The 26,042-nt window shown below is 42.4% G+C and overlaps 1 protein-coding gene across 5 annotated transcripts in view; it reads left to right on the top strand.

The window, feature by feature from the left end:
• Window positions 1–26,042, top strand: part of PARP12 (poly(ADP-ribose) polymerase family member 12) — a 39,995-nt gene that overhangs the window by 11,954 nt on the left and 1,999 nt on the right. For 3 of the 5 annotated variants that reach the window (XM_081534281.1, XM_081534279.1, XM_081534282.1), the window contains exons 5-11: window positions 2,409–2,532; window positions 11,967–12,162; window positions 13,636–13,777; window positions 16,682–16,778; window positions 22,786–22,861; window positions 24,641–24,771; window positions 25,636–25,787. In XM_081534281.1, coding sequence (XP_081390407.1) covers window positions 2,409–2,532; window positions 11,967–12,162; window positions 13,636–13,777; window positions 16,682–16,778; window positions 22,786–22,861; window positions 24,641–24,771; window positions 25,636–25,787 — 918 coding nt within the window. The remainder of the gene's footprint in view (window positions 1–2,408; window positions 2,533–11,966; window positions 12,163–13,635; window positions 13,778–16,681; window positions 16,779–22,785; window positions 22,862–24,640; window positions 24,772–25,635; window positions 25,788–26,042) is intronic. The other 2 variants (XM_081534283.1, XM_081534280.1) reach the window with 1 other exon arrangement.

The raw sequence follows: 26,042 nt of genomic DNA, 5'->3' as shown, positions 1-26,042 counted from the left end.
CACACACACACACACACAGACACACACACACACACACACACACACGTGTGTGTGTATATATGTTTTTAAAAATCAGCATTATTAGATATAATTTATAAAAAATAAAATGCACCCATTTTAGGTATACCCTTTGAGTTTTGGTAAATATGTTTGCCCATATAACTATCACCATAATCTGGATATGAAATAGTTCTCTCATTCCTAAAATTGCTCTTATGCCCCTGTACAGTTGATCCTCACCACCCAGTTTCCTGACCCAAGGCAATCCCTGATCTACTTTTTGTTGATGTGGACTAGATTTGCCTTTTCCAGAATTTTAAATAAATGTAATCTTGTATTCTGTTGCATTGATTACAATTTGTTTATACATTTATACGTTGATGAACATTTGGGTTGTTTCCAGTTTGGGGCTTTTATGAATAAAACCTCTATGTCAGTTTTCATGTACAAGTTTTCATGTGGATATATGTCTTCATCTCTTGAGTAAAGATCTCAAAGTGGAATGTCTGATCATACGATAAACATGTATTTAACATTACAAGTTATTGCCAAACTGTCTTCCAAAGTGGATCCATTTCGCTTTCCCACCAGCAGTGTAGTAGAGTTTTGGTTGCTCTGCATCATTGTCAGCACTCGGTATTGTCAGTCCTGTAAATTTTAGCCATCCTAGTAAATGAGTAGTGATATCCATTGTGACTTTCATTTGTATTTCCCTGATAAGTAATGATGTTTAACATTTATTTTCATGTGCCTTTTGGCTGTTTGCATATCTTCTGTGAAGTATCTGTTTAAATCTTTTGCCTATTTTGCAGGCAAATAACAGCTTTGTTAAGATATTAAGTATATTTCACATAGTATACAATTTATTTAATGGCTTTTAACATAATCAGATTTGTGCAACCATCATCACAGTCAATATTAGAGCATTTTCATCACCCACAAAGAAACCCATTAGCAGTCACTGCCCCTTCTCCCCTCCCCCAGGCTCCTGGTAGCTACATCTTTACATTATGTCTCTATGGGTTTGCCTGGATATTTCACATAAATGGAATCATACAGTGTATCATCTTTTGTGACTGTTTTGCCCATTTTTTATTGGGTTGTTTGATCTCATTATTGATTTGTAATAGTTTTCAATATTCTTTATTCACATCTTTGTCAGGTGTCAAATTAGCCAGACTTCATTGATATTACTTTGAAAGATGAATTAAGAATGTACAAAAGACAGTAAGAAATGTCTTCCTCACACCCTCTTTTCCCAGCACCAAGATTCCCTTCAGAAACAGTCCTTATTACTAGTTCCTTGAATATCCTTCCGTAAAGATTTTCTTCAAGCAGAAGTGTATATCTAGTCTTTTTTTGCACAAGGTCACTATGCACACTATTTTGTACCTTTTTTCAAATGATACAGATGTTTGATTTTTTTGGACTCTATCTTCATTTCAAAATTCAAAACAAATCTTTCCTCATACCTTTGTGCCCAGCCACCTAGTCTTCCCCCTCCCATTCCCACATGTGTATTTAGTGAGAATATATCTAATCCTGTCTTTTCTATTTTTTCACCCAAATAGAGGCATTCCACACCTGTGTATCTTTCTACCTAATAGTATAGATCCTGCAGGTATCAGAGTGTGGAGATTCCCATTGCACTTCTTTCCTGTCTCCCTTTCCTCTTACAACATTCCTCCATCAGGATGTACCAAAACCTCTGCAGGTAGAGGGGGATGTGAGCAGCGTTCCAGGTGAGCTGCTGGCATTGGCCAAGGTACAGCAGGCAGGAGGTGCTAGGAGGGACAGACCCGGGGATCACAGGGAATGCAGTGAGAGCAGTTGGCTGGCAACCACAGACCCAGGCCATGTGTATAATACATTCTAGGAGTTGGGTGTGTTGAGAAGGGGTGAGCATGTGGGTAGCCATGAAGATCAAGGCAGACTGGAACCGCACTGCTGACCCACCTGTGGTAGGACCTATTTGGGTTGGGATGGTTCTAGTAGAGATGAACCTGCCTCCATTTCTGGTGCAATCACTCCCCATCCAAATGTCACATATATGGCAATAATGCATGGACAGACTGCCCCCTGCAGGGATGGAAGCTTTGACCATCTCATGGTCAGCTTCTTTACTTTCATGAGATGTAATTCATACATAATGTAACCTACCAACACACAGTTTTAAAACATGAGTTTGATGTGTTTAATGTCTTGTTAAAAGGGGAGACATAAAAGGAAAGTGTGTATAATAAAATTCAATATCTAAATGCTTAGGTATGACTGCATTAAAAAAGGCTCCCTCACAGATTTCTAAAATGTTGCCAGGTCAGCAGGCAGCACAGTACCCATTGAGAACCACAGGGCTGGGCCGTGCTATTTGCTGCCAATGTGCTTACTTCTTTATATTTTTATTTCAGATAAGTGCAGTAGAGTTCATTTCCATTTGCCATATCGATGGCAAGTCTTAGATGGAGGCAAGTGGAAGGATCTGCACAAAATGGAGCTTATTGAGGAGGAATATAGCAATCCTGCAAGAGACGGGTATGAAATATGTCACCTGTGTCTGTCTGTGCCTGGGCTTTTGTGTGCAGTATAAGAAGTTTAGACACAGTGGAGTTTAGTTTTGATGGGCTTCAGACACAGACACACACACATACATGGAGTAAGCAGGCTACCTGGTCTACAAGCAGAGGCTCTGGGCTGGAAATTGAGGGCTGGTGGTCATGCTGGTGGTTGATGTCTCTGTTCCCTCATCTTCCTCTTTTTTCAGGGAGGAGCTATGGGAAGAATAGGGAGGGAGGGGTACCAAGTAAGTTCAGAATTATTTGATACTGGGATCGGTCATGTAAATATATCCTCATTGATTAGTCCAGAAAAGTAAGAAGCTGTCATTTGTCAAATTTTAGCCTTTGCCTGTAAAGTCATGCAACTGAACTCCTGTTTATCATTCAGTCATTTTTATTTTTCTAAGTATGTCCTAGAATTTTCACTTAGAGTAAATGGGGAAGTGTTGAGTAACTTTATTTTCAAATGCTTACCGTATCTTGGATTCCTTGGAACGTATGTTGCCAAGAAGAGAAGTTGAGCCCGTTTTTTTGAGTGAGTAAAATAAATTTGTGCTTAGGATGCAGTTATGTGCAACTTGATGTTGGTCAAGTATGTGAAACAAATGATCTCCCTTTTGGAAGATTAAGTGGCTCATGCAGCCAGCCCTTATCTAAATCTCCACCTTCTCTTCATCTCCTTTTCTGAGGCTTTTTAAGTTAAAATGGATACTTGGTGATGTGCACAGATACTAAGCATATAGGTCAGTGAAGTTTGAGGAAGCTATAACTTGTGCAGCCAGTGCTCTGATCCAACTGTGGACCATTTTCATCACCCAGAAGCCCCCTTCCAGCCCTCTTCCAGTCAGTGCCCACGCCACAAACCACTGCTGTTCCAGCGTCTGTCAGCACAAATAGTCTTGCCTGTCCTTGAACCTGGTCTGAAGGGAGCTGCTCTGGACTGTTCCCATGTGTTCACATGTGCTCCGGCTTCTCTGGGTTAGGTGTTGGGGGTGAGCCTGCTGGGAGCCGGGCTGGTCCCTCCTCAGCTCTGTTGGGGGGTGCCAGGTTGTTTTCCACAGTGACTGTACTGCTTCCCACCCTCATTAGCGGTCTGTAACGACGTGGCTCTCTCACACTTGGTGCAGTCTGATATCCGCGCTTTTCTAGTCTTCAGTGTAAAATGAGGTCTCTGTTTGCATATCCTTGAGTCCTTGTGAGGAAAGGGATCTCCTCTTGTGTTCAGTGGCCACTTGTGCTTTCTCTGTTGTGAAATGTCTGTGTTTGTAGTTTGCCTGTTTTGTTGAGGGGAAAGGTTGTGCTTTTCCTTAGTTTTGGAATTCTTCAGGTGTCGGGGTATTAAGTATATGTTGAAAATAAATGAACTCCTCCTGTCAGCTTATGGTATCTGTTAATGAAAAGAAGTATTTTTCCATCCTCTTCTTTATGGTTTTATACTGTTTTTTTCTTTTCCTGTTTTTTGGAGGGTTTACACTTTTTGTGTCATAAGAAATTCTTCCTTATCCTGAGACCATCAAAAAATTGTCCTGAATTTTCTTTAAAAATTCTTAACATTTTAAGGACTGCATTAACCTCTCCTTGCCTATGATGGAGTATGTGTCCAGTTTCATTCTTATGCAGATGAATTTCCAAAGACAACTTTAAAAAATATATTTAATTAAAAATTTAGAGTTTGGAATTGCCATGTACACACTGCTATATTTCAAATAGATAACAAGGACCTACTGTATAGCAGAGGGAACTCTGCTTAATATTTTAAATAATAATCTAAATGGGAAAAGAATTTGACAAACAATAGATACATGTATATGTATAACTGAATCACATTGCTATGCACCTGAAACTAAGACAACATTGTTAACCAACTACACTCCAACATGAAAATTTTTAAACAAGTAAAGCATTAAAAAATAAATAAAAGGTTAAGATTAAAAACAAAAAAATATTCAAAAAGTAAATCACAATGAGGCAGGGACTTCCCTGGCAGTCCAAAGGTTAGGACTTCACCTTCCAGTGTAAGAAGTACAGGTTCGATCTGGTCAGGGAACTAAGATGCCACATGCCTTGTGGCCAAAAAACCAAAACATAAAGCAGAAGCAATATTGTAACAAATTCAATAAAGACTTTAAAAATAGCCCATGTGAAAAAAAAAACGCCAAAATAACCAAACTGGGAAAAGTGAGCCAAAATATATTTGGGATATATATATATATAGAGAGAGAGGAGTATTTCAGGTGATTTTTTAAAATACATTTGTAATTCACCTCTATATCTTACGGACAAAAGAACAACACCCCCTGCCAAATGTTAAAACTCCACTCAGCAAAAGAAAAATTATGATGAAACAGACATAACAAAATTTACCTACCATCTTAACCATTTTTAAGTTTAAGGTTCAGTGGCATTAAATACATTCATATTGTTGTTCAGCTGTCTTACATTGTTCATTTCCAGAAGTCAGTTGATTTTTAGACCCACCAAAACTGAGTCAGATTTGACAAAATGTTAATACATTTTATAGGTTAATTTCAGACTTAGATGCCAAGTACTACTTTTCTAAGTAGGCCATCTTTTTTGCGCCTGTTTTCTATGCTGTCTGTGTCGGGTGTTGAGTTAGCAAATACACGCCCCTTTTCTTTCTGGCCCTTTCTGCTTCATTGGTCTGTATGTCTCTTATTACTATTACACTGTCTCATGTAGAAGAGCTTTACAGTAAGTTTGGGCATCTGGTAAGGCAGTTTCCCACCTTGTTTTCCTTCAGATTATCTTGCCTCTTGGTCTTTTTCTCTTCTTTTAGAAATTTTAAAGGAGAAGGCAATGGCAACCCACTCCAGTACTCGTGCCTGGAAAATCCCATGGACAGAGGAGCCTGGTAGGCTGCAGTCCATGGGGTCGCGAAGAGTCGGACCCGACTGAGCGGCTTCACTTTTACTTTTCACTTTCATGCATTGGAGAAGGAAATGGCAACCCACTCCAGTGTTCTTGCCTGGAGAATCCCAGGGACTGTGGAGCCTGGTGGGCTGCCGTCTATGGGGTCGCACGGAGTCGGACACGACTGAAGCGACTTAGCAGCAGCAGCAGAAATTTTAAAATCTGCCTGTTGGTTTTCACAAAAAACTCTGTTGTGATTTTTTTTTAACTTGAAATTGCATTGTCTATTACCGGTTTGGGGAGAATTGACATAATATAGCAACTCATTTAAATGTTCTTTAATACCTTTTTTTTTCTTGTGATGAGAATTTTTTAAGATTCACTCTGTTAGCAACATGCAAATATTGCTCTACAGCATCATTAACTAGAGTTAATCATACTGTGCATTGCATCCCTAGTTAAATTTTTTTGTTTATTTTCTCCCTGCTGATGTGTAGAAAGGCAGTTGACTTTTCTACCTTATCTCCTGCAACTTTACTGAAATATCTTAACTACTGATAATTGAATTATCTGTATAATTCTCGATATACTCTAGATACATGTTTAGAAATTAATATCTGTGAATGACACTCAAAGTTTTTCCTTTTTAATTCTTAAAAATTTTATTTCTTTTCATTGCCTTACTGTGGCTAAGACTCCTGTACCGTGCTGAACATAAGTGATAATAACTGGAAGATTCTTCTTTTTTTTCCTAATTTTAAAAGGAGTAATTTAAAAATGTTTTCCCTTAAGCATATGTGAATGTTTGGAACCTTTAGCATGGCTAATCAATTCTGATTTTATGCCTAGTATGCCAGGAGTTTTTCTTTAATTATATATGGAAATTGAATTTTATTGAGTGCTATTTCTGCATTAATTAAGAGCCTATGTTTTGTTCTGTTTTGCTTGTTAATGCAGTGATTTACATTAATTTTCTAATGTTAAGTCCATTTCATTCCCAGGCCTAAGTCATGCCTGTGCATGTGTAGACGCACACATACACAACATACACGGTGGTGAATTTGGATTTTCATTATTTGGTTTAAGATTTTTGAATTTATGTTTGAATAAGATTGGTCTATAATTGTTTCATGTTGTCTTTGCCTGTTTTTTAAAATTGAAGTAAAGTTGATGTACAATATTATAAACTTAGCCATGTACAGTATCATGATGCCTGGTTTTTATATTATGAAATTACTAGCCTCATACAAATGAGATTGGGATGGATATTTTTTCTGTTCTCAAAAGGCCATGTGAAATTAGTTATTTTTTTCCTGAATGATTATGCATCTAAAAGTTTCTAGTCTTAATGTTTAATTATTGGGAAGATTTTAAACTATTGACCCAATTTCTTATAATTATTATAGGACCAGTCAGGTTTTCAGTTTTTCCTTGAGTCAGTTGGTAAGTTGATATTTTTTCTAGGAGTTTGTTCATTTTATTTATTTTAAAACTTACTGTCATAAAGTTACTTGTAATATCCCTGTTAGTGTCTGTGCCATCTTTAATTTTGTCCCCGTTTACACTTTTAATCTTTTTTTTCTCCCCTCCCTTTTTTCTTCATCAGTATTGCAGAGATTTATTACTCGTATTATTTTTTTAGAGGAACAGACTTTTGTCCTTCTTTGATCCCATAGATTAGATGACCTATCTTCTTTTTATAGTAGTTTTTAAATTTAAATTCAAATGAATTGCATTGTGGTCAGGCTATATAGTAACAGATTCTTTGAATTTTATTGAGAAAGTTAAAGTTGCTCAGTCATGTTTGACTCTTTGTGACCCCATGAACATGGGATTCTCCAGGCCAGAATACTGGAGTGGGTAGCCTTTCCCTTCTTCAGGGGATCTTCCCAACCCAGGGATCGAACCCAGGTCTCCCACATTGTGGGCAGATTCTTTACCAGTTGAGCCACAAGGGAAACTGAAGAATACTGCAGTGAGGAGCCTATCCCTTCTCCAGGGGATCTTCCCGATCCAGGAATTGAACCAAGGTCTCCTGCACTGCAGGGGGATTCTTTACCAACTGAGCTATCAGGAAAGCTACTCCATCGTTAATTTTGGTAAAAGCTCTGTGTATACAAAGTGTTTTGTTTGTGGTGTTAGATGAAGGGTGTTAATTGTGTGGCTCCAATCTTTTGTATCCTTATTGATTTCTTTGTCTGCTGCTTGTATCAATTAGCCAGAAAGATATGTTAATTCACTATGAATTTGTTGGTTTCTCCTTATAATCCCATCAGTGTTTATTTTATATTTTAAAAACTATTATGAAGTATATAGAAGTTAAAATTTTTATCTTCCTGCTAAATTGAACCTGGTAGTAATATAAAATGAATGCTTTTTATTAATATTTCTAGTAATGCCTTTTTTGCCTTAAGTCTGTTTCATTTGTTATTAATCTAACTATGCCTGCTTTCTTTCAGCCACACTTCACTATTTTACTTTCAAGCTCTTTTGTTTATATTTTAGATATATTTCCTGTAAACATCACAAAACTGGATCTTTTTTCAGTTTGACAATCTTTGTCTTTTAATCTTCTTTTTTATAGTGATTTATTCATTTGTTGGGATTACCTATTTACACATTGTGATTACATTTGAATTTATTTCTACTGTCTGTTTTTGCTATTTGACCTACTTTTTCTGTTTTTCTTTTCTCTTTTTGGTCTTCTCTTAGATGTTTCCTCGTTTGATTTTTTTCCCCCCTCATCGATTTGGAAGTTATATAGTGACTTTGTTCTTTTAGTGGTTACTCTGGAAAACAGACCCTTTAACTTAATAAACTTTAGCTTACCAACTTCAGCTAATCGATACATTTTATAATTCTCTCCAACAGTAAAAGAGGCTTGAACACTTGAATTCTCCCAAGTTCCATTCAAACTAACTTACCACTGTGTGAATTTGGGCAAATTACTTAGTCTTCTTGTGCCCCAGTTTTTCCTTATGTCAAGTATATAAAAATAATAGTTCCTACATTAAAGGATTAATTATTTTGAGAATTAAAAGAATTAATCTGTGTAAAATGCTCAGAACAACGCCAGACATATAAAATGTGCTGTATAGCATTGCTTCTATTATTTTCTTAATCCCAGGAGTTAGAAATTAACATCGTTTTATATAGTCAGTATTTGTTTAAATTTAGATAGTTATCATTTTGAATTTTTGCACACAATTCTGTGTTCATATGTTTCCTTGTGGATCATTTTCTTTTAAATTCATCTTTTAGAAGTTGGTTTAGTGAGAGTCTAGTGGCAGATGTGTTTTTTGTTTGTCTGAAAGTGTTTATTTCATCTTCATTCTTGAAAAATAGTTTTATTGGGTATTTTCTCTCAATTCTTCAAAGATTATTCCATTGTTTTCTGGCTTCCATTGCTTCTATTTAGTAGTTAGTTATCAGAATAAATACATTGTTTGGCCTGGGGCTGGGATGCTGCCGTAACAGATGGCCACAAACTTGGTGTCTTAAGACAGCAAGAATTTATTCTTATATTTCTGGAGGCTAGAATTCCAAAGTCAAGGTGTCAGCAGGGCTATGCTCTGTCTGTAGACTCCAGGGGAAGATCCTTCTGCCTCTTCCTAGCGCCTGGTGGTTGTTGGCAGTCCTTCGTGTTCCTTGGCATTCCTTGGTTTATAGCTGCATTACTCTAATCTCTTTCTTTGTTTCATAGCTTTCTCCTATGTGTCTTTGTGTCCAAATTTCTCTTTTTATAAGGGCACCAAGTCATTGGATTAGGGCTCACCCTAGTAGAGTATGACCTCATCTTAATTATATCTGAGAAGACCTTATTTCCTAGTGAGGTCACATTTCAGCTGCCACAAGTGAGGATACAGTTCAACACATTACAGTAGGTAATCTGTTTTTTTGTCTCTGACTAAACATACAGTCAGCCTCTGGTGCTACAGTTTCACTAAGATCTGTCTATGTGTGGATTTATTTTTATTTAATCTATTTATAATCTATTCTTTTTAAGTGGGAGGTTTTATATTTATCAGTTCTGAAAGTTCCTCAAAAATAGTGCTTCTCTGGACTTCTAATTAGACATATATTAAGTTCTTCTTACTCTGTTTTTTATGTCTTTTGACTTCTCTCTCATGTCATCCTTTGTGCTGTATGCAGGGGAATTTCTTCACTTGGTTACATAGGTCGCCAGTTCAGCCTTGTCTGAGATGCAGTGTCTCCTATCTACTGTGATTTTAAAATTATAATTATTTACGTCTAAAGATTGTTTATTTCTTCAAATTTTATCTGCTTAATTCTTATAGTTTCTTAATCCTTACTCATACTTTTGATACTCTATTAACTTTAAAAAACACTTTATTCATATTGTATATTTATATGCAACAACTCTTAATATTTGTTTTCTTTAGTGGACTGTTTTTGCTGGATTTTGCTTATGGTGTCTTGTTTCTGGTTTATTTGATTATAAGCTGATGTTTGCTGAAACTTTTACCTGTAGAAATTTTAAAAAGTTTAAACGTTTTATTATGTATTGGGGTGTAGCTGACTAACAATGTTGTTGTAGTTTCAGGTGAACAGCAAAGGGACTCAGCCATATATATATATACACATGTATCCATTCTTCCCCAAAGCCACCTCCCATCCAGACTGGCACATAACATTGAGTAGAGTTCCGTGTGCTATTCAGTAGGTCCTTGCTGGTTATCCATTTTAAACAGCAGTGTGTCCATGACCTTCCCAATGTCTCTAACTGTCCCTTTCCTCCAGCAACCATAAATTAGATTTCTAAGTCTGTGAGTCTTTTTCTGTTCTTTAAGTTCATTTGTGTCATTTCTTTTTAGATACCACATATAAGGGATGTTTCTCCTGTCTGACTGACTTCACTCAGTATGACACTTTCTGGGTCCATCCACCCAGAGAGTATGAGTCCATCCACCCAGAATAATGCCATGTTGCAAATGGCATTATTTCTTTTTAATGGCTGAGTAATATTCACATATATATGTATATACATATATATATATATATATATATGCACCATATCTTCTTTATCCATTCCTCTGTCGATGGACATTTAGGTTGCTTCCATGTCTTGGCTGTTGTAAACAGTGATGCAATGAATATTGGGGTTCATGTATCCTTTCGGATCATGTTTTTCTCCAGATATATGCTCAGGAGTGGGATTGCAGGATCATATAGTAGCTCTATTTTTAGTTTTTTAAGGAACCTCCATACTATTCTCCATAGTGGCTATTCCAATTTAAATTCCCACCAACAGTGTAGGAGAGTTCCCTTCTCTCTATATCCTCTTCAGCATTATAGAAATTCTTTTGAGGCCTGAGTTGAAGGTGAATTCCTTCCAGAGAGGATTTGTGTTTGCTTCTCTAGGAACTGCCACTGTGGGTCTCTAAATTTAATTCTCACGAAAGAAGTGTGAATCAACTTAACTTCCTGAGGCGTGAGCAGTTTATGAGTTCTCAGTGGAAGTTTTCTTCCTTTCCTTCCAAAGCCAACTCTGACATAGGCAAATTTCCTTGCTGACTTCCTTTGCAAAGCAGATTCCCTTCCCAGCTCCCTTCACTAAGGGTGTGTACTCTTTTAGAGTCATGGTTTTATGCTGAAATATCTCTTTGGAGATTTAACCCTTGACCATATTCAAATCCTACATTTGTTTCCTGTTTCCTCATTGCCCTAAAAATAGGGCTGTTTGTCATTGCTTGCACTGACATTGCTTTTGGACAGCCACTGGCTTTAGTTCTCACTCACCTCTCTGGTTCCAGAACTTCCCTTTGCTCTTGGGGCAGTACAGCATTTGGAAAGTGAGTAGATCCTGGTGGTTCAGAGTGCAGGCTGTCCTGCCAAACTGCTTAACTTAAACCCCAGCTCTGCCATCTATTAGCTGTTTAACTTTGAACAGGTTTCTGAACCTCCCTGGGCTTCTATTTTCACATCTGTGAAAATGGGGGTAAGTCACAGCTTTGGTACTATGAAGACTTAATCCCTTAAAATGTATAAAGTACTTAGTACAGGGACTGGCCCAGCCCACATGCATTCAGTGTATATTAACTATTTTTGGCTTCTGAGGATTTTTGTGTCTTGTCAGCTCAGTAATGCATTTTTAAAAAAGCTGTTTTACCTAGCATTTTTGTGAAGTGAAAGGAATGTCATGATAACAGGTTCTCCATAGTGTGTGTGTGTGTGTTTGCGCGCTTAGTTGCTCAGTTGTGTCTGACTCTTTGCAACCCCATGGATGGTAGCCTGCCAGCCTCCTCTGTCCATGGCATTTCCCAGGCAATAATACTGGAGTGGGTTGCCATTTTTTCCTCCAGGGGCTCTTTTTCATAGTATTATGATTTTATTATTTTCACACAGCAAAATGGATCTTAAAGCAAGTCCCCTCCCGCCCTGACACATTGTTTTAAATGTGCAGGTCCCATGTATGTTCACATCTTTCAGCCGAGTGACTCAGAGACCACGAGGGAAGCTGAGGGGCCCACGTTCATGTGGCTGGTGGACTTTCAGTTTACTTCTTGTGTTCTTTTGCAGGGTCACGTACACCGAGACATCCAATAGCTTTCTCATTGGTTTTCTGAACTTTGACACCATGAAGTTTGGTGCCACCCGGGCTCGCCGTCTCTCCACAGCTTCCTCAGTCACCAAACCTCCACACTTCATCCTCACCACCAACTGGGTTTGGTACTGGTCTGATGAGTTTGGCTCTTGGCAGGAATATGGAAGACAAGTAAGTGTCACGGAAAGAGGGTGAGTGTTTCTTCCTGTGGGTCCGTGATGGAGGAGCCTTTTGAAACATGGGCACAAGGACTGCTCCAGGGAGCCCTTGACAGAGCCAAAGATCCCCAGGTCCCCTTATGACTCGCTTGCTTTAGGGGAATTATGGCAGAACTGGATAATTTAGAGTTCATTTGTATGAGGTCCCATCTTTGAACAATTAGCTATCTGTTAGTTCATGAAGGCTGAGTAACTTTGGTTGTAGTGATATCATAGTTTGTTAAATGGAGGTATAAAAATGTCTCTCTTACTGTTGAACAGGTAACTTCAGAGCGAGTGCCTGGGTGTGCAGTAGTGTTTGTGTAGCTGTGGAATAAAGCTTAAGGCTTTTCAAAGCTGGCTTTCTGCTTTATCTATGGTAGTCACTTAACAAAAGGTGGACAAGTATATGAAATTAACTTGTTTCAGCTATTGATTTGGTATCTGGGTCAAGTAACTGCTGCTGTCAACTATTCAGAGATGTTCATAAGTGAATCAAGATTAGAAGGAGCCTCCCTTCCCTGCCCCTGCCCCGGTTACCTGTAGAGATACATGTGTAGGGAGGTCATCATTTCTATAGTGACAGCTTTTCCCAAATGACAGTTGGGATATGTGGTTTGATAGACATTTGTATTTTTCTGGGTTGTGAGAGGCTATATTGAAGCTTTAGTTTCATGCTCTTGACTGCATTTGGAATGTCTTTTTCTCTGGGAACTCTGTAATGTGAGCTTCGTGGGAGCTTTTGCCACTGACGTGCCCCCAGGCTGAGGACAGTTGCACGTAGCAGGTCCTCAGGAGAAGGACACTGGCCAGTTGAAACACAGAGGTGTTGCCACCCTGTACCTGCTGGCCAGGTGGATGTGGGCACTCTCAGCAGATGACTTACACCCTCCTCCTTCCCTCTTCCCTCTTCTTCCAGTGCCAGCCTTCCTGCATCACTGCTCCATCCGTCTTCTGCCCCACCTGTCTCCCCCCGAGCATCTTGGGATTTCTTCCATCTTCCCTGGATTTGTTCAGGGAGGCTCTCTAGTGTGGCTCTGGGTTTGGTCAGGAGTGGGAGGGGAGAGGCCGAAACAATGGACAGAAGAGGCTGCGGTGCTCAGGCCCTCAGTGAAATAGCGTTTGCGAGTTCATTTTCACTTGAAGGGTTGTATCATCTGTTGCAAGTAATTGAACTCTCTCTCTTCCATTGCTCCCATCACGGTTATCCAGGTTAGTTGGGTCCATGTGGGCTGTCTTCCATTTTCCTGAGCAGCTTACAGCAGGCAGTCCTATTGGCTCCTGTTCTGTGCCTCTCTCTCCTACAACAGCCCCACCCCCAGCTCCTCTCGTCTGCCTCCCCCAGGACACGGACACCCACTATGGGCTTGTCTGCAGGGAGTGTGAATGGCCCCCAGTGTCTGTCTGCTTGCCTTCACCATGTATCTGTCTGGCTTTCCCTTCACAGGGCATGGATCACCCTGTGACCAGCGTCACCAGCAGTGATTTGGAGAAGGCCTACCTGGCGTACTGTGCTCCAGGGTCTAACCCCCAGGCAGCCACCCTGAGGTTCCAGGCAGGAAAGCACACATATGAGTTAGACTTCAAAGGTACTTCCTGGGGTTCCCCGGTGGCCTAGTGATTAGGATTCTGGGCTTTCACTGCTTGGCCTGTATTCTGTCCCTGGTCAGGAAACTGAGATCCACAAGCTGTGCGGCATGGCCAGGGTGAGGTTAGGGGAAGGTATTTCCTGATCCACCGCACTCACCCAGTAGGGCCTGATCATCTGCTGGCTCTGCCTTTTCCATCTTAACCCTCGAGAAGCTCCGCACACACATTGAGGGCCAGGAAAAAAAAGAATGCAATGATCCCTGCTCTGAAGTGCTGTGGATCTACAAGGGGGGATAGACCTGTCAACAGATGAGCCAGCCAGCAGGATGCAGGGGGAGCTACCTGGAGGAAATAGACGACTGGAACCCCAAGTGTGGAGGGACAAGTAGCATCAGCCTGTGGGCAATGGTGGTGTAGGCAGCACTGTAGCAGTGTCCTGTAGGCCATGGGCAAGTCCCTCTGTCTGAGGATTAACTTTAGTCTAGTCGCTGACGTGTCACAGTGGTTCTGCTGTACAGCTCCGCCTCCTGTTCCCAGCTGCAGAGTCCACATCAGCTTTTCTGTAGGTGCCTTCAGCACTTGTGGCTGGCTGGAAACACATGGTAGACACACACATCAGCTAAAAATTGCTGTGAAGCAGATTATCAGGTGCTCTGCTTGTGGTAGCCTGAGTCTGGGCCTTAATGGCTTGTTCTGGTTGCCTTGACAGACAGACAAGCAGACCAAACACCCTTTGGTCAGGTCTTCCAGTGACTTATTTGTGAGGTGTGGTGTATTTTTTACTTTGGTTTCAGTTTCTTGCGGCTTCTTTCAAGCCATTTTCACATGGATTTATCAGTTCATCCATGTTCAAGTCAGTTTTGCCTTTAAATTCACATTTTAATCTCTGAATCCTTATGAGTTTTCAGCATTTTTTTTTAAGGAAATTAAGTGGACCTCCCTTTAAGCACTGTTTATTGTTTACTTTTGTGGACCATCTGTTTGGAGGGCAGCAAACTGTCTTTGGTGAATTATCCTAAGTCCACTCTATCTGCCTGCTTTTATCCGGTTAGTTTTGCTTGTGGTTTTGTAGTACTTGTAATTTTGCTGAAGGTAGAATGCTGCCCCCTCGATGTGCCTGTGCAAAGAGCCTGGAAGTTTCTTCTACTCTATGGTGAGAACTGCTTACAGCCTTCAGTATCTGCTGGGAAACATCAATCATGTGTGAGGTGGTTTTACAGCCCACAGTCTGATAAACACAAGTGCACTCAGGGGATCGTGAGAAATCTGTGGAATAATAAGCTGGGACTGGCCTGAAGATCAAGTCGATACAACTAGCACCCATCAGACTGCTGCTGACCACGGTTTGAAATATTTCTTTAAAGTATCTGAACAATATCAAAACAAATCAACCAGAAATGTCAGATGCAGCCTCTCAATACAGGCAGCTCCCCTGGGGGACAGAATAGTCAAGATGCGGGGAGGGGGAGAGCACACACCGAGTTTACTCAAACTCAAGAAGAGCACGTTTCCTGCAGACTGCCCCGGGCTCGTGTGGTGGGCAGAACCCCTGGGTCTGTGCGTTGGTGCCGAGGTGAGGTGACATCTCCCTCCATAACCTCACTGCTCGGCAGAGTGAAAGCACGTCTCAGCCGGCAGTCTGCCACTCAGGTTTATTAACTAAATGTCTATTAGGAAGCAAGTTCGTTTCAAAAACACACACAGCAGGCCAAATGACTCGTTCTATAGCATCAGGGAAGACTTGACTCTGTCTTTTCAGGGACTCCTGTCAGAACAGTCACTGAAGGCAAATGCCAAGACTCCAGAGGCAGAATTCTGATGTCTGTTAGCTGGTATTGGTTGGCAGAATCCCCATGGGCAGGGCTTGTTTAGGACTTCGCCTAGTGTATCCTCTTTAACGGTAAATTAGGGAGACGGCCTCATGTTTTACTCTGTTCAAGGGACATAGGAAACGGGTCTCACAAGTACTTAGCCCATTCACATATCTCTAACACCTTTTAATTTCACCTATGAAAGCTCATTTAAGAGTCATTGCAGTGCTAGTCAACAGACCAGTGAAAAACTGTTTAAGGTAATTAGCGGAGTATTGGTGAGAGGCTGAGTGATGGGTAACTGAAGGGGTTGTGGTAGCCATGTCTGGAGTATGGTCTTGGGATCAGAATGTGGGGGACTGCCCGGGAGTGCCCATTCTTGACTACCTGAACTCTGGCATGAGGGACACATGCCTAGGTAATCACACGGTGTATGCTCAAATGCAGTAGGGTAAATTAGTTTTCCAAGTCAAATAAATTGTTTAAGTGCAGAAAGTAAGACTTGACAGAGATTTCCTGGTGGTTGGGACATGTAATCTATAGGTATCGTGACTTTTCAGTCTGACAGACAGGTTCCCCTCTCTGCCCTCAGGATGAATATAAGAATCTTGGAGGTTGGCATAGGGTAAGAATTTCATCTATTAAAGAAAATACAGGTTTTAAAAGGTTGAGAAATATTGCTGTTGAGTAAGTTTAGTCAAACTAAGAAAAAAAAGTCATAAGAGTAAAATTATTATATTAACTCTAAATCCCACTGGCTCAAGATGTGGTAATTTGGTCTCAGGCTGGGCTGAAGCTTTTTTATATCCAAGCTGGGAAAAATTGCTGAGCAAAATAATAGTTTAAACAAGATTGGAAGGAACAGTTTAAAAGCACTCATGTATAATTGATATGTCAATTACTAATCATTCATCTATTCATTAAATCCAGTCTCCTACAGATCCTATTATGAATATTTGAAATGTGTAAAACTGCCTTATTTTTAACAGACTGATTGTGGGCTTTAACATTTGGATTAGCTTTACAACCTGTTTAATTTGTGTTTATAAAACATTGCCGTCTTATATGTATATTTGTGTTTTTTTTCCCCAGCCTTCATTCAGAAAAACGTGATCTATGGCACAGTTAGAAGGGTTTGCCGGAGACCCAAATATGTGTCTCCCCAAGATGTGAAGATGAAGCAAACCTGGTAGGTGGCATTTGGGGAATTTGTTGTGTAATATGTGTATCAGCTGATATGTGCTCAACTGCAGATACTAAAAACCTAGTCAGACTGGCTATAGCATCAAGAGGGTTAGTTGGCTTGCAAACTTACGCTCTGGCACTCTGTCTCTATGTCCTATGCCTCGCCCTCCTCTGAGTATGTTTGTACTTTCCGTCACTTAATACTGGGCTTACCTTGTGGTTCAGCTTGTAAAGAATCTGCCTGCAATGTGGGAGACCTGGGTTCGATTCCTGGGTTGGGAATATCCCCAGAGAAAGGAAAGGCTTCCCACTCCAGTATTCTGGCCTGGAGAATTGCATGGACTGTATAGTCCATGGGGTCGCAAAGAGTCGGACATGACTGAGCCACTTTACTTTTCACTTAATACCAAAATGCTACTGTTTATATGAGTGATCTGTAAGAAGGTTGAGGCTTCATGAAATGGAAAAATCTGTATATTTACCACACTTCAAGTAAAAATGTATTATAAAGGTATAATATTTAACAAAGTTATAAAAAGGTAAATGCTTGATGTGTAATTGTTTTAATGATGATAGAGATACAATTAACAAAGCATTAAAAGATAAGCCAAACACAACAGAAAGGAAAAGTTACCCCCAAAATCACTTTATTAGATGTTTTATCTTTAAGATTGCCAGTGGTGTTACTGTGACATGAAGGTATTCTTGTGCAGATTTTTCCAGAAACCAGAAAGTTCTTTCTTAGTTTAAAGTTAACTTAGAGAATGTGAAGAAATAATAATAATCTAACTCTGACAATTTTCTGGTTCCATTTTCAAGTGATTGTATCTTTTGCTTTATAACTTGGAGGATATCTTTTTGAACAGCTCTGGGTTTTTCTGTTTGTATGTTTGTTTTTATTTATTTTTTAATTGGAATATCATTGCTTTACAACATTATCTTAGTTTCTGCTGTACAACAACATGAATCAGCTATATGTGTACATAACACCCCTTCTCTCTTGAGCCTCCCTCCACGCCGATTCCGCCCCTCTAGGTCATTACAACGCATGGAGCTGAGCTCCTGTGCTCGACAGCGGGTTCTCACTAGTTATCTGTTTTACACATGGTAGTGTATACATGTCAGTGCTACTCCCTCAATTCGTCCCACCCTCTCTTTCCATCCTTGTGTCTACAAGTCTGTTCTCTGCATCTGTGTCTCTATTCCTCTCCTGCAAATAGGTTCATCAGTACCGTTTTTCAGGGCTAGTTTTTTTTCCCACTGTTAGCAAACTGTGGTTTTTGTTTGTAACAAAGCATTTAAAGTTCCTCTTTGTCCTCCAGTTGTGTTACATATGAATAGCAATTCCAGTTCAGAGTCATCTAGAGCAGTTGGACTACTGGCATATGTATTCCACTAGTTGCAAAGGCATTGAACCAGAGAAAGAATTATCCTTACGGATAGCAGTGTTGTGATATGTCACTATAAGGCTGCTTGTTGTGATCTGCAGGCCGGTCTAGACTTGAAGCTAGCTTATCAGCCTGTCTTTTCAAGTGAATAATTGAATCACAGACTTGAATTTTTGTAAATGTTGAAATAATGGAATACACCTCCAAAACTCCATTATTTTAATACTTGAATATCATGGAATGTTAAAAATACCAAAAGCAGATGCTGCAGACACTAATGGGCCAAATTCGTCCCCAGAGTGGGCTCCCTTACATCCCAGACTACCAGAAGCCAGTAGGGCTGTGCCTGGCCTTAAGAGCATTTAGGAGCAGGGCCCTCCTGCTGCTGATGGGGACAAATGTGTGAGCTCTGCACTGATCAGACACCTCTGAATTGGTAGTTTTAGGTTTGAGGCATGTGGGCTGGGAATGGAGCTGGGGGAGGGGTCAGTTCTCTCCAGCCCCCACGGCCACTTACTGGGGATGGTGGCTTGGATGGCGAGAGGTACCACAGTGCCCATTAGTTTGATGTGTGACAGCCCAGGCCAGGACTGTAGCCAGCGCTGCTGTCAAGTGGACTGCCCCTTCCATTAGCCGGAGAAATCTGGCTCATTTCTGTTTCAGAGAGGACTGAGAGTGTTTCCGTTTCTTATTTTAAGATGTCATATATGGACTTCAATGGTTGTTCTTGTGGAGCATGGCAAAGTCATTTAAAGAAGCTAGAGGGAAAAGGTATTATCACTCCAAGCAAATAGAGTGCCTGTGAGTCTAACAGTAACCTCCTGGAGTTGCCTCTCCCTGTTTCTTCGAAGCCAGGTGTGCCTTCCTTCCTCCCTTTCTTAATAAAGTTTATTTTTGGCTATGTGTAAAACATGATTTAGAAGTCAAACTGTGAAAAGATATACTCACTAGTTAGAATTCTCCTCACTATATCTCTGCACTGTTTCCTTGGTGGGCAACCATTTTCATCAGTTTTTGGTTTATCTTTACTGTGTTTCTTTTTGCAAAAATGAGCGAATGAGTGTACATAGAAGTGTCTTCTTTTGTTGAATAAAAGGTAGCATTCTATCTATAGTATTCTGTAACCTTTTTTCACTTAATACATCATTACTAGACTTACTGTGGTGATCACTTCAGTATGTGTATTGGTTGCTCAGTCTTGTCCAACTCTTTGCAACCCCGTGGACTGTAGCCCTCCAGGCTCCCGTGTCTATTAAATTCTCCAGGCAAGAATACGAAAGTGGATTGTGCATTTCCTTCTCTAGGGCTGACTCAGGGATCAAACCCAGTCTCCTGCATTGCAAGCAGATTCTTTACTGTCTGAACCAGCAGGAAAGCTTCACTTAGAGTATTATACAAATTTGGGGGAAAAAGAAATTACTCTCTTTCAGTTCATTGAAGTCTACTGAATTCTGTTTCTGTCTTCATGATTCTCTATCATGTGTATTTGCCATGGTTTAATCTGTTCCCTTTTGAGGAATGCTTTGCCTTTTTGTGATCTGCTAGTATGCGTATGACACCACGAAGAATGTCTGCCGTGTATGCTGTTTGTTAGTTGTGGAGGGGAGCATCAGGTTGGAGTCCTAGACGGTAAATGCAGGTTCCTCTCTGTGGGGTTGAACCATGTGCACTCACCCCAGAATGTGTGAGGGGCCTGTTTCCTTCAGCCTTGAAAACAGAGGAAGTCATCAAGCTCTTCAGTAAGGTGGGAAAGGGTATTTCAGTATATTTAATTCACTTTCTCTTATGAATGAGGTTTAATATTCTTTCCTAACATGTAAGGGCCTTGCATTTCTTTTTCTGGGGACTATTTGTCTTTTTGTCCATTCTTCAGCCAACGTTTTGGTATGTTTCTTAAACACTGAGTCTTCTTTCTGTTGGGGAGATCAGCCCTTAGTTTGTCATGTAAGTTGCAGTATTTTTTCTTTGCTTGTTGTTTGCCTTTTGGCTTTGTCTATGAAGTATTTTACCATGTAGAAATATTTATCATTTAGTTAAATGTATCTGTCTCTTCTATTTGGATTGCTTCTGGATTTAGTTTTGGTTAATTATGAGTGATCCTACTTCTGGACATCATTTTTCTAAAATATTTGTTTTATTTGGCTGTGTCAGGTCTTAGTTGCAGCATGTGGAATCTTTGATTATGGCGTACAGGCCTAGTAGTTGTGGCACGTGGGTTTAGTTGCCCAAGGCAGATGGGAACTTAATTCCCTGGCCAGGGATCTAACCCATGTCTCCTGCATTGGAAGGTGGATTCTTAACCACTGGACCACCAGGGAAGTCCTGGACGTCTTTTTTCTTTCCTTCCCTATGCAGAGCCTACCCCTGGTACAGTTTAGAAAAACCTGTCTCTTTGCTGAAACTGGGTCTCTTGTCCTCACTCTACTTTGTTTTCAGGGAACCATGGCAGACACCACATGTCAGAAATAAGAGTGGTCATTTTGGGGTGACTCAGACTAAGACACGAGGGATCAGAATCTTCCTGCTCTCTTGCACACATTGATGTAGGAAAGTGCATGGTGCTTCCCTCTATCCTGTGTGACGGAAGCTGGTGGTCATGACTCCAGCAGGCGAGTCTGCTTGGTCCTCCATGGCCACTGGGACTCTACTGTGGGTGGCTTTTAGAAAGAAATGCTTTATTTGCACAGTTAGTGGGGTCACAGAATATGATCTCCACATTGGATCTATGCAAGTATAGACGTTTTACTTGTTTCTCTTTCTCTTGGAACATTGAAGATATCACTCCACTGTCCTTTGGTTTCCATTGCTGTTTCTGAGAAGTCAGCTGTTGGTCTAACTGAAGCTTTTTGCCAGAATCACTTTTTTTCTCCCGTTCTGGCTGCTTTTAAGATTTTCCATTTGTCTTTGGATCATGCACTGGTGTGTCTAGATATGCATTTTTATTTGTCCTGTTGAAGATTCTCTGTGCTTCTTAAATCTGTAGATTGGTGTGTCTCATTAGTTCTCTTTGAAAATTGCCTTCACCCTGTTTTCGATATTATCTTTTTGGAGCTTCAGTTTGGCTGTGACCAGATTCAGGCCTTCTCACTGTGTTCTCCACATCTTGGCTTCTTCCCCTCCTTGATCATCATCTTACTGCTCTGCCCCACATTCTGGATAATTTCACTGCCCTTACCTTTCAGCCCACCCACCCTCTCTTTAGATTGTCTGATCTGCTAATAAGCCTGTCCATTGAACTTATACTTCAAAGATTTTTTTTTTTCATTTCTACAGATTTTTTTTTCCAAATCCTCCAGGCCTATTTATAGTTTTCTGTTCCTTGCATATGTTTTTAAAGTTTGTCTTAAATTTCTTTAAACATACAAATTAGCAAGCAGTTGTTTTATAACCTGCCTGCTAATTTTAGCATCTTACATCTACATGGGTCTGTTTCTGGCTGATTCTTGCTTGTGGGACCTTTTTAAGTTATTTTTAAACTGTGCCATTTTCCTAGGAAAGTTATTTGTGGGAATTCTTTGAGGCTTAGGAAGAAGGTACATACCTCATGCCAGCAGAAACAGAAGGTAGATCTATTGTGGGAAGAACAGACTAGGAATGATTTGGAGTTAGTTTCACAGTCCTTATTTCTAAACCCTTTGGCCCACATTTTTTTTTGAACTCAGTTTTTATTTCATTTTCAAAAAGAGCATGTGCTGCTTGTGTTATGTGACACATGCAATGAAACATGCTAATATTTTTTGCATAGTCACTTGAAGAAGGGAAGAGAGAGGCCACACGTAGCCTCTTAGCAGTTCAAGTCAAATTTCTACTGCCAAGTGAATTTTGACATCAATTTTACATTTTAAAAAAATGTTTTTAAACATTGCATATGTTTATGTAAACATACATAGTTCTGCCAACTATATACATTGTTGAAGCTGAGTTTTTTTAAACTTAATTTGGTTTTTATTAGAGTACAGTTGATTTATAGTGTTGTGTTAGTTTTACTGAGGCTGTTTTATTTTTAAATTATTTATTTAGTTAATTTTGGCTGTGCTGGGCTTTCTCTCTTTGTAGCAAGCTGGGGCTACTCTGTGTGCGGGTGTCTCGTTATAATGGCTTCTCTTGTGGAGCACAGGCTCTAGGGCCCAAATGCTTCAGTAGTTGAGGTGTGTGGGCTCATTAGTTGTGGGACACAGGCTTCATTGTTCCACGGCATGTGGAATCTTCCTGGACTGGCGATCGAACCAGTGTCCCCTGCATTGCAAGGCAGACTCTTAACTGCACCACCAGGGAATCCCTGAGGCTGTTTTTAATGAAAGTTTCAAGGCTGTTTGAATTTTATAAAATCATGGTCAGGGTTTGTGTGTGCAGCTTTAGTCATAATGTTCTCTCCCTTATGTGGTAGAGTTAGGGTGCAGATGAGAAACAGATCCCTTGTGCCCGGTTGGTTTTGACCACACAGGCCAAGATGGAAGTGCTGTCCCATGGTGGAGAGAGTGTTTATGTGTTCCCTTGCCTCCTCCCTGACTTTACAGACGATATGCTGAGACTCAAGACTGATGGCCTCAGCTGCTGGAGGCACCTCTGAGAGGCCTACTTACGTCTAAGAACAGACTAAGTGTTTTTCTTTACATTTTGTAGCAGCATCAATTCTCAAGGCCTAAAGAACATTCCTGACCATTGGGATCGCTCGGCCCTGCCGGACACCGGCTTTAAGGTATGAGACTGGCACTGCTCTAGGCTGTGAGGAGGGTGTTCTTAGACACAGGTAAGTGTGAGCAGACCATGCTGTGTCCTCTGCCGCTGAGAGGTGAGTCCTAAGTTTGGTGTCTTTCAGATCTTGGGGCTTATTTACAGCTAAATGACTACTCAGGAGGTGGCTGTGGCCTGAGGGAAGAAGGATGTATGGTGGAGGGAGGATGATGAACTGGAAATTTTCTAGGAAGGGCATAAATAAGCTGCTTAGCTGATAAAAGTTTTACTAAGAAGAAAAGGGAAAGCAGTCAGGAGAGGGTTCAGTGTGATGAGGGCCATCTAAAAGAGGAGTTGCAGTTGGGAGGAGGATACTAGGAACTTACTGGAAGACGAGAGAATGAACACTGTTCAGCAGCTTGCAGTGGGTGCTGTGCTGAGTTGGGTAGAGAGCTCAGGCCGGGGTCTGGGGATGCCAGGTGTACGTGGAGCTGCTGGCCTCTGACCCGGCAAGCACTGTGCAGACTGGCTTTCCCAACTTGACAGCCCCTGCCTGGGAGACGCACAAAGCACACCCAGACAGCAGCAGCCCCGGTAGGCCGTTAGAGGGCTGGGCGACTGCAGGTACAGTACTTGGCCATCAGGGACCAGGCGACTGTATTTCAGGGATCAAGGAAGGCCTCACCAGGTCCACACCTGATGATGGCTGGCGCTTACACAGGAGAGGGTGGGGAGGAACATTCTGGTGGATGCGAACTGGATGGGGAGGGAACCCAAGACAGGACACGAGTGTCTCAGGTTGAGGGCACGCATAGATGTGGGGGTGCAGGAGAGGGAAGTCAAGCCCTGCTGTGGAGTGCCCTGGTCAGGGGGCTGAGCTGCAGGCCGTGACAGGTGTGGGAGTCCTTGTCGGGCTCTGGGATGGGAGGGCAGGCTTGAGGAAGAGGACATGGTGGCCTCCAGAGAGACTGGAGCAGGGAAACTAGAGTCAGATTATAGGTTGCAGAGAGCCATGGATGTTCACACGGAGCCCAGATCATTTAGAGTCTGTTGGGGATGAGGTGGTTATTATAAGGCTGCACTTGGGTGGGAGAAAGGATGATGCAGAGAGAATCCCCAGAGATCCTGGATCAGGGTCACTGGGCCCAGCCTCGTGGACCTGGAAACAGGCAAGCTGGCTGGGGTCCAGACAGCAGGAACAGGGATTTGTGCATTGTCCCTCTATGTGACAATCAGGGGCCTCTGCGGGCTTGTCAGGAGTGCGTCCCTCGAGCCAGACGCTAGGGAACGGGCGGGGAGGAGTGCCCGTGGTTTCACTGAGCTGAGCTGCTGTGTGCCATCTGCCAGCCTGGCCTCTCCCTCAGCATGTGCCGTGCATGGCCTCATGCAGCATCGCTGCTTCTGGCAAGATTTGCCCCTTCTCTGCCAGACGTGTGTGTTCTGCATCCACCGCACCAGCTCTGGGTCTCGTAGACCCAGTAGTTGGCCCTGAGTGGGGTCGGGAGGAGAGCAGGGACCGTGCTTGAACTCCCGGGGTGGTACTGATGTAGCAGTGCCTGCCTGTCCTTCAGGCTGGCTGGTTTTGCCAGGGAAAGGAAGGAAGTGACCACAAACTGCTCATATCCAAACCTGGAGAGACTGCCCCTCGGAGTGAAGGGGAGCGTGGAAAATGTTCCCCTTTACTCTGAGACACAGAAAGATGTCTGTGTTTGCTTATGGTTCTGGCGTTCCATGAGCAGCCTTGGGAAGAGAGCTGTAGCCTACACTTTGATGATAACAGAGTAAAAATGTCTGCCCATTACAGAGGATCACCGTCCCTTCGTCCTCAGAAGAGTTTCAGAAGGTCTGGGGCCTCTTCACCTGTACGATGCCTCTCTACTCCATTCAGAAGATTGAGCGGGTCCAGAACCCCGCCCTCTGGGAAATCTACCAGTGGTGCGTCCAGGGCTCGCTCTCGGTGGGCTGGTCCCTTGTTCCCTCGTTCCCTCAGACAGCTGCTTCCCAGACATGCTGATGCTACCGTGACAATCCACCACAGCAGCTGCTGCTTGCCCCAGGCCGCAGGGATCAGGAGCTGTGTCCCTCTTCTGTCCCCCTCCTCATCTGTACAACTCAGTGCCAGCATGTCCCTCCAGAGAGACGGGGCGGAGTGGGGGGGCAAGTGCTGTGGCTTTCCCAGGGACAAAGCCGGCTCCTGCACCAGACACTCTGCCTCCCTGGAGATCAACAGGGGAGGGGCCATAGAAGCCACCCCTCATCCTGGGGAATGTAAAGCTATTGTCCTGGCAGCCAGAGGGCAAGGGCCTCCTATTTGTGCCCAAGGACTGGCATGTTTGTGTGGGAAGGAAATCCACAGCACGTCCCCATGGTGGGCCTGGGGTCCTGCTCCCTTTTCCCCACAAGAGGCTGGAGTAGGGTCATCTGAACTCCGGCCCAGTGATGAGATCAGGGAACTTAGAGGAGAGGGAGGAGGATGCCCCCGCTGTCTAGCATCTTCCAGCTCCCTTGGCTAGGCTCCAGGTGGAAGCAGGATACTGGGAAGAAGCAGCCTGCCCTCTTAGGGCTCGTCCGTCTGCTTTGGGGGTTCAAGGAGCCGTGGAGGCCTGGAGCCCAGGAGAGAGGTCTTCCCTCTGCTCTCACCCAGGTCCTGCTCTCAGCTTTCCAGGCTCCTGGCCCATGCCTGGAGTCTCATGGCTCCTGGTCTCATGGCATGTCTAATAAGACATGTTTTCTTGGATTGGGCAGCCTGTGGTGGCAAGTGCCCTCTGCCTCCAGCACACGTTCCCTTCATGATTCTAGGCAAAAGGAGCAGATGCAGAAGAGAAATGGTGGGAAGACAGTGGACGAAAGGCAGCTGTTCCATGGCACCAGCACTGGTTTTGTTGACGCCATCTGCCAGCAGAACTTTGACTGGCGAGTCAGTGGTCTCCACGGTACTTCCTACGGCAAGGGTAAGCGCCCCTGCTGGCAGAATCCTCTTGACCTCACTGTCCAGGACCCAGAAACTGCCTTAAAACAAATTGACAGAGGGCGTGGGGGGAACCAGCATGAGTTGCACCAGTAGTTCAGACTCAGGGAGGACGGGCTGGGATGTGGGGGACCCAGCTGTCGGCACCTGACCCTCCCTGCAGTGTGCAGCCCCTGGCCTGACCCCCTACTTAGGCTGGGCTTTGGCTTCCCTGGGAGATGGGCCTGCATCCCTGTGG

The sequence above is a fragment of the Giraffa tippelskirchi genome, chromosome 10, assembly GCF_054371585.1.
Source record: "Giraffa tippelskirchi isolate mGirTip1 chromosome 10, T2T-mGirTip1v1.2.pri, whole genome shotgun sequence".
NCBI classification, from domain to species: domain Eukaryota; kingdom Metazoa; phylum Chordata; class Mammalia; order Artiodactyla; family Giraffidae; genus Giraffa; species Giraffa tippelskirchi.
This window is presented reverse-complemented; position numbering and strand designations above follow the sequence as displayed.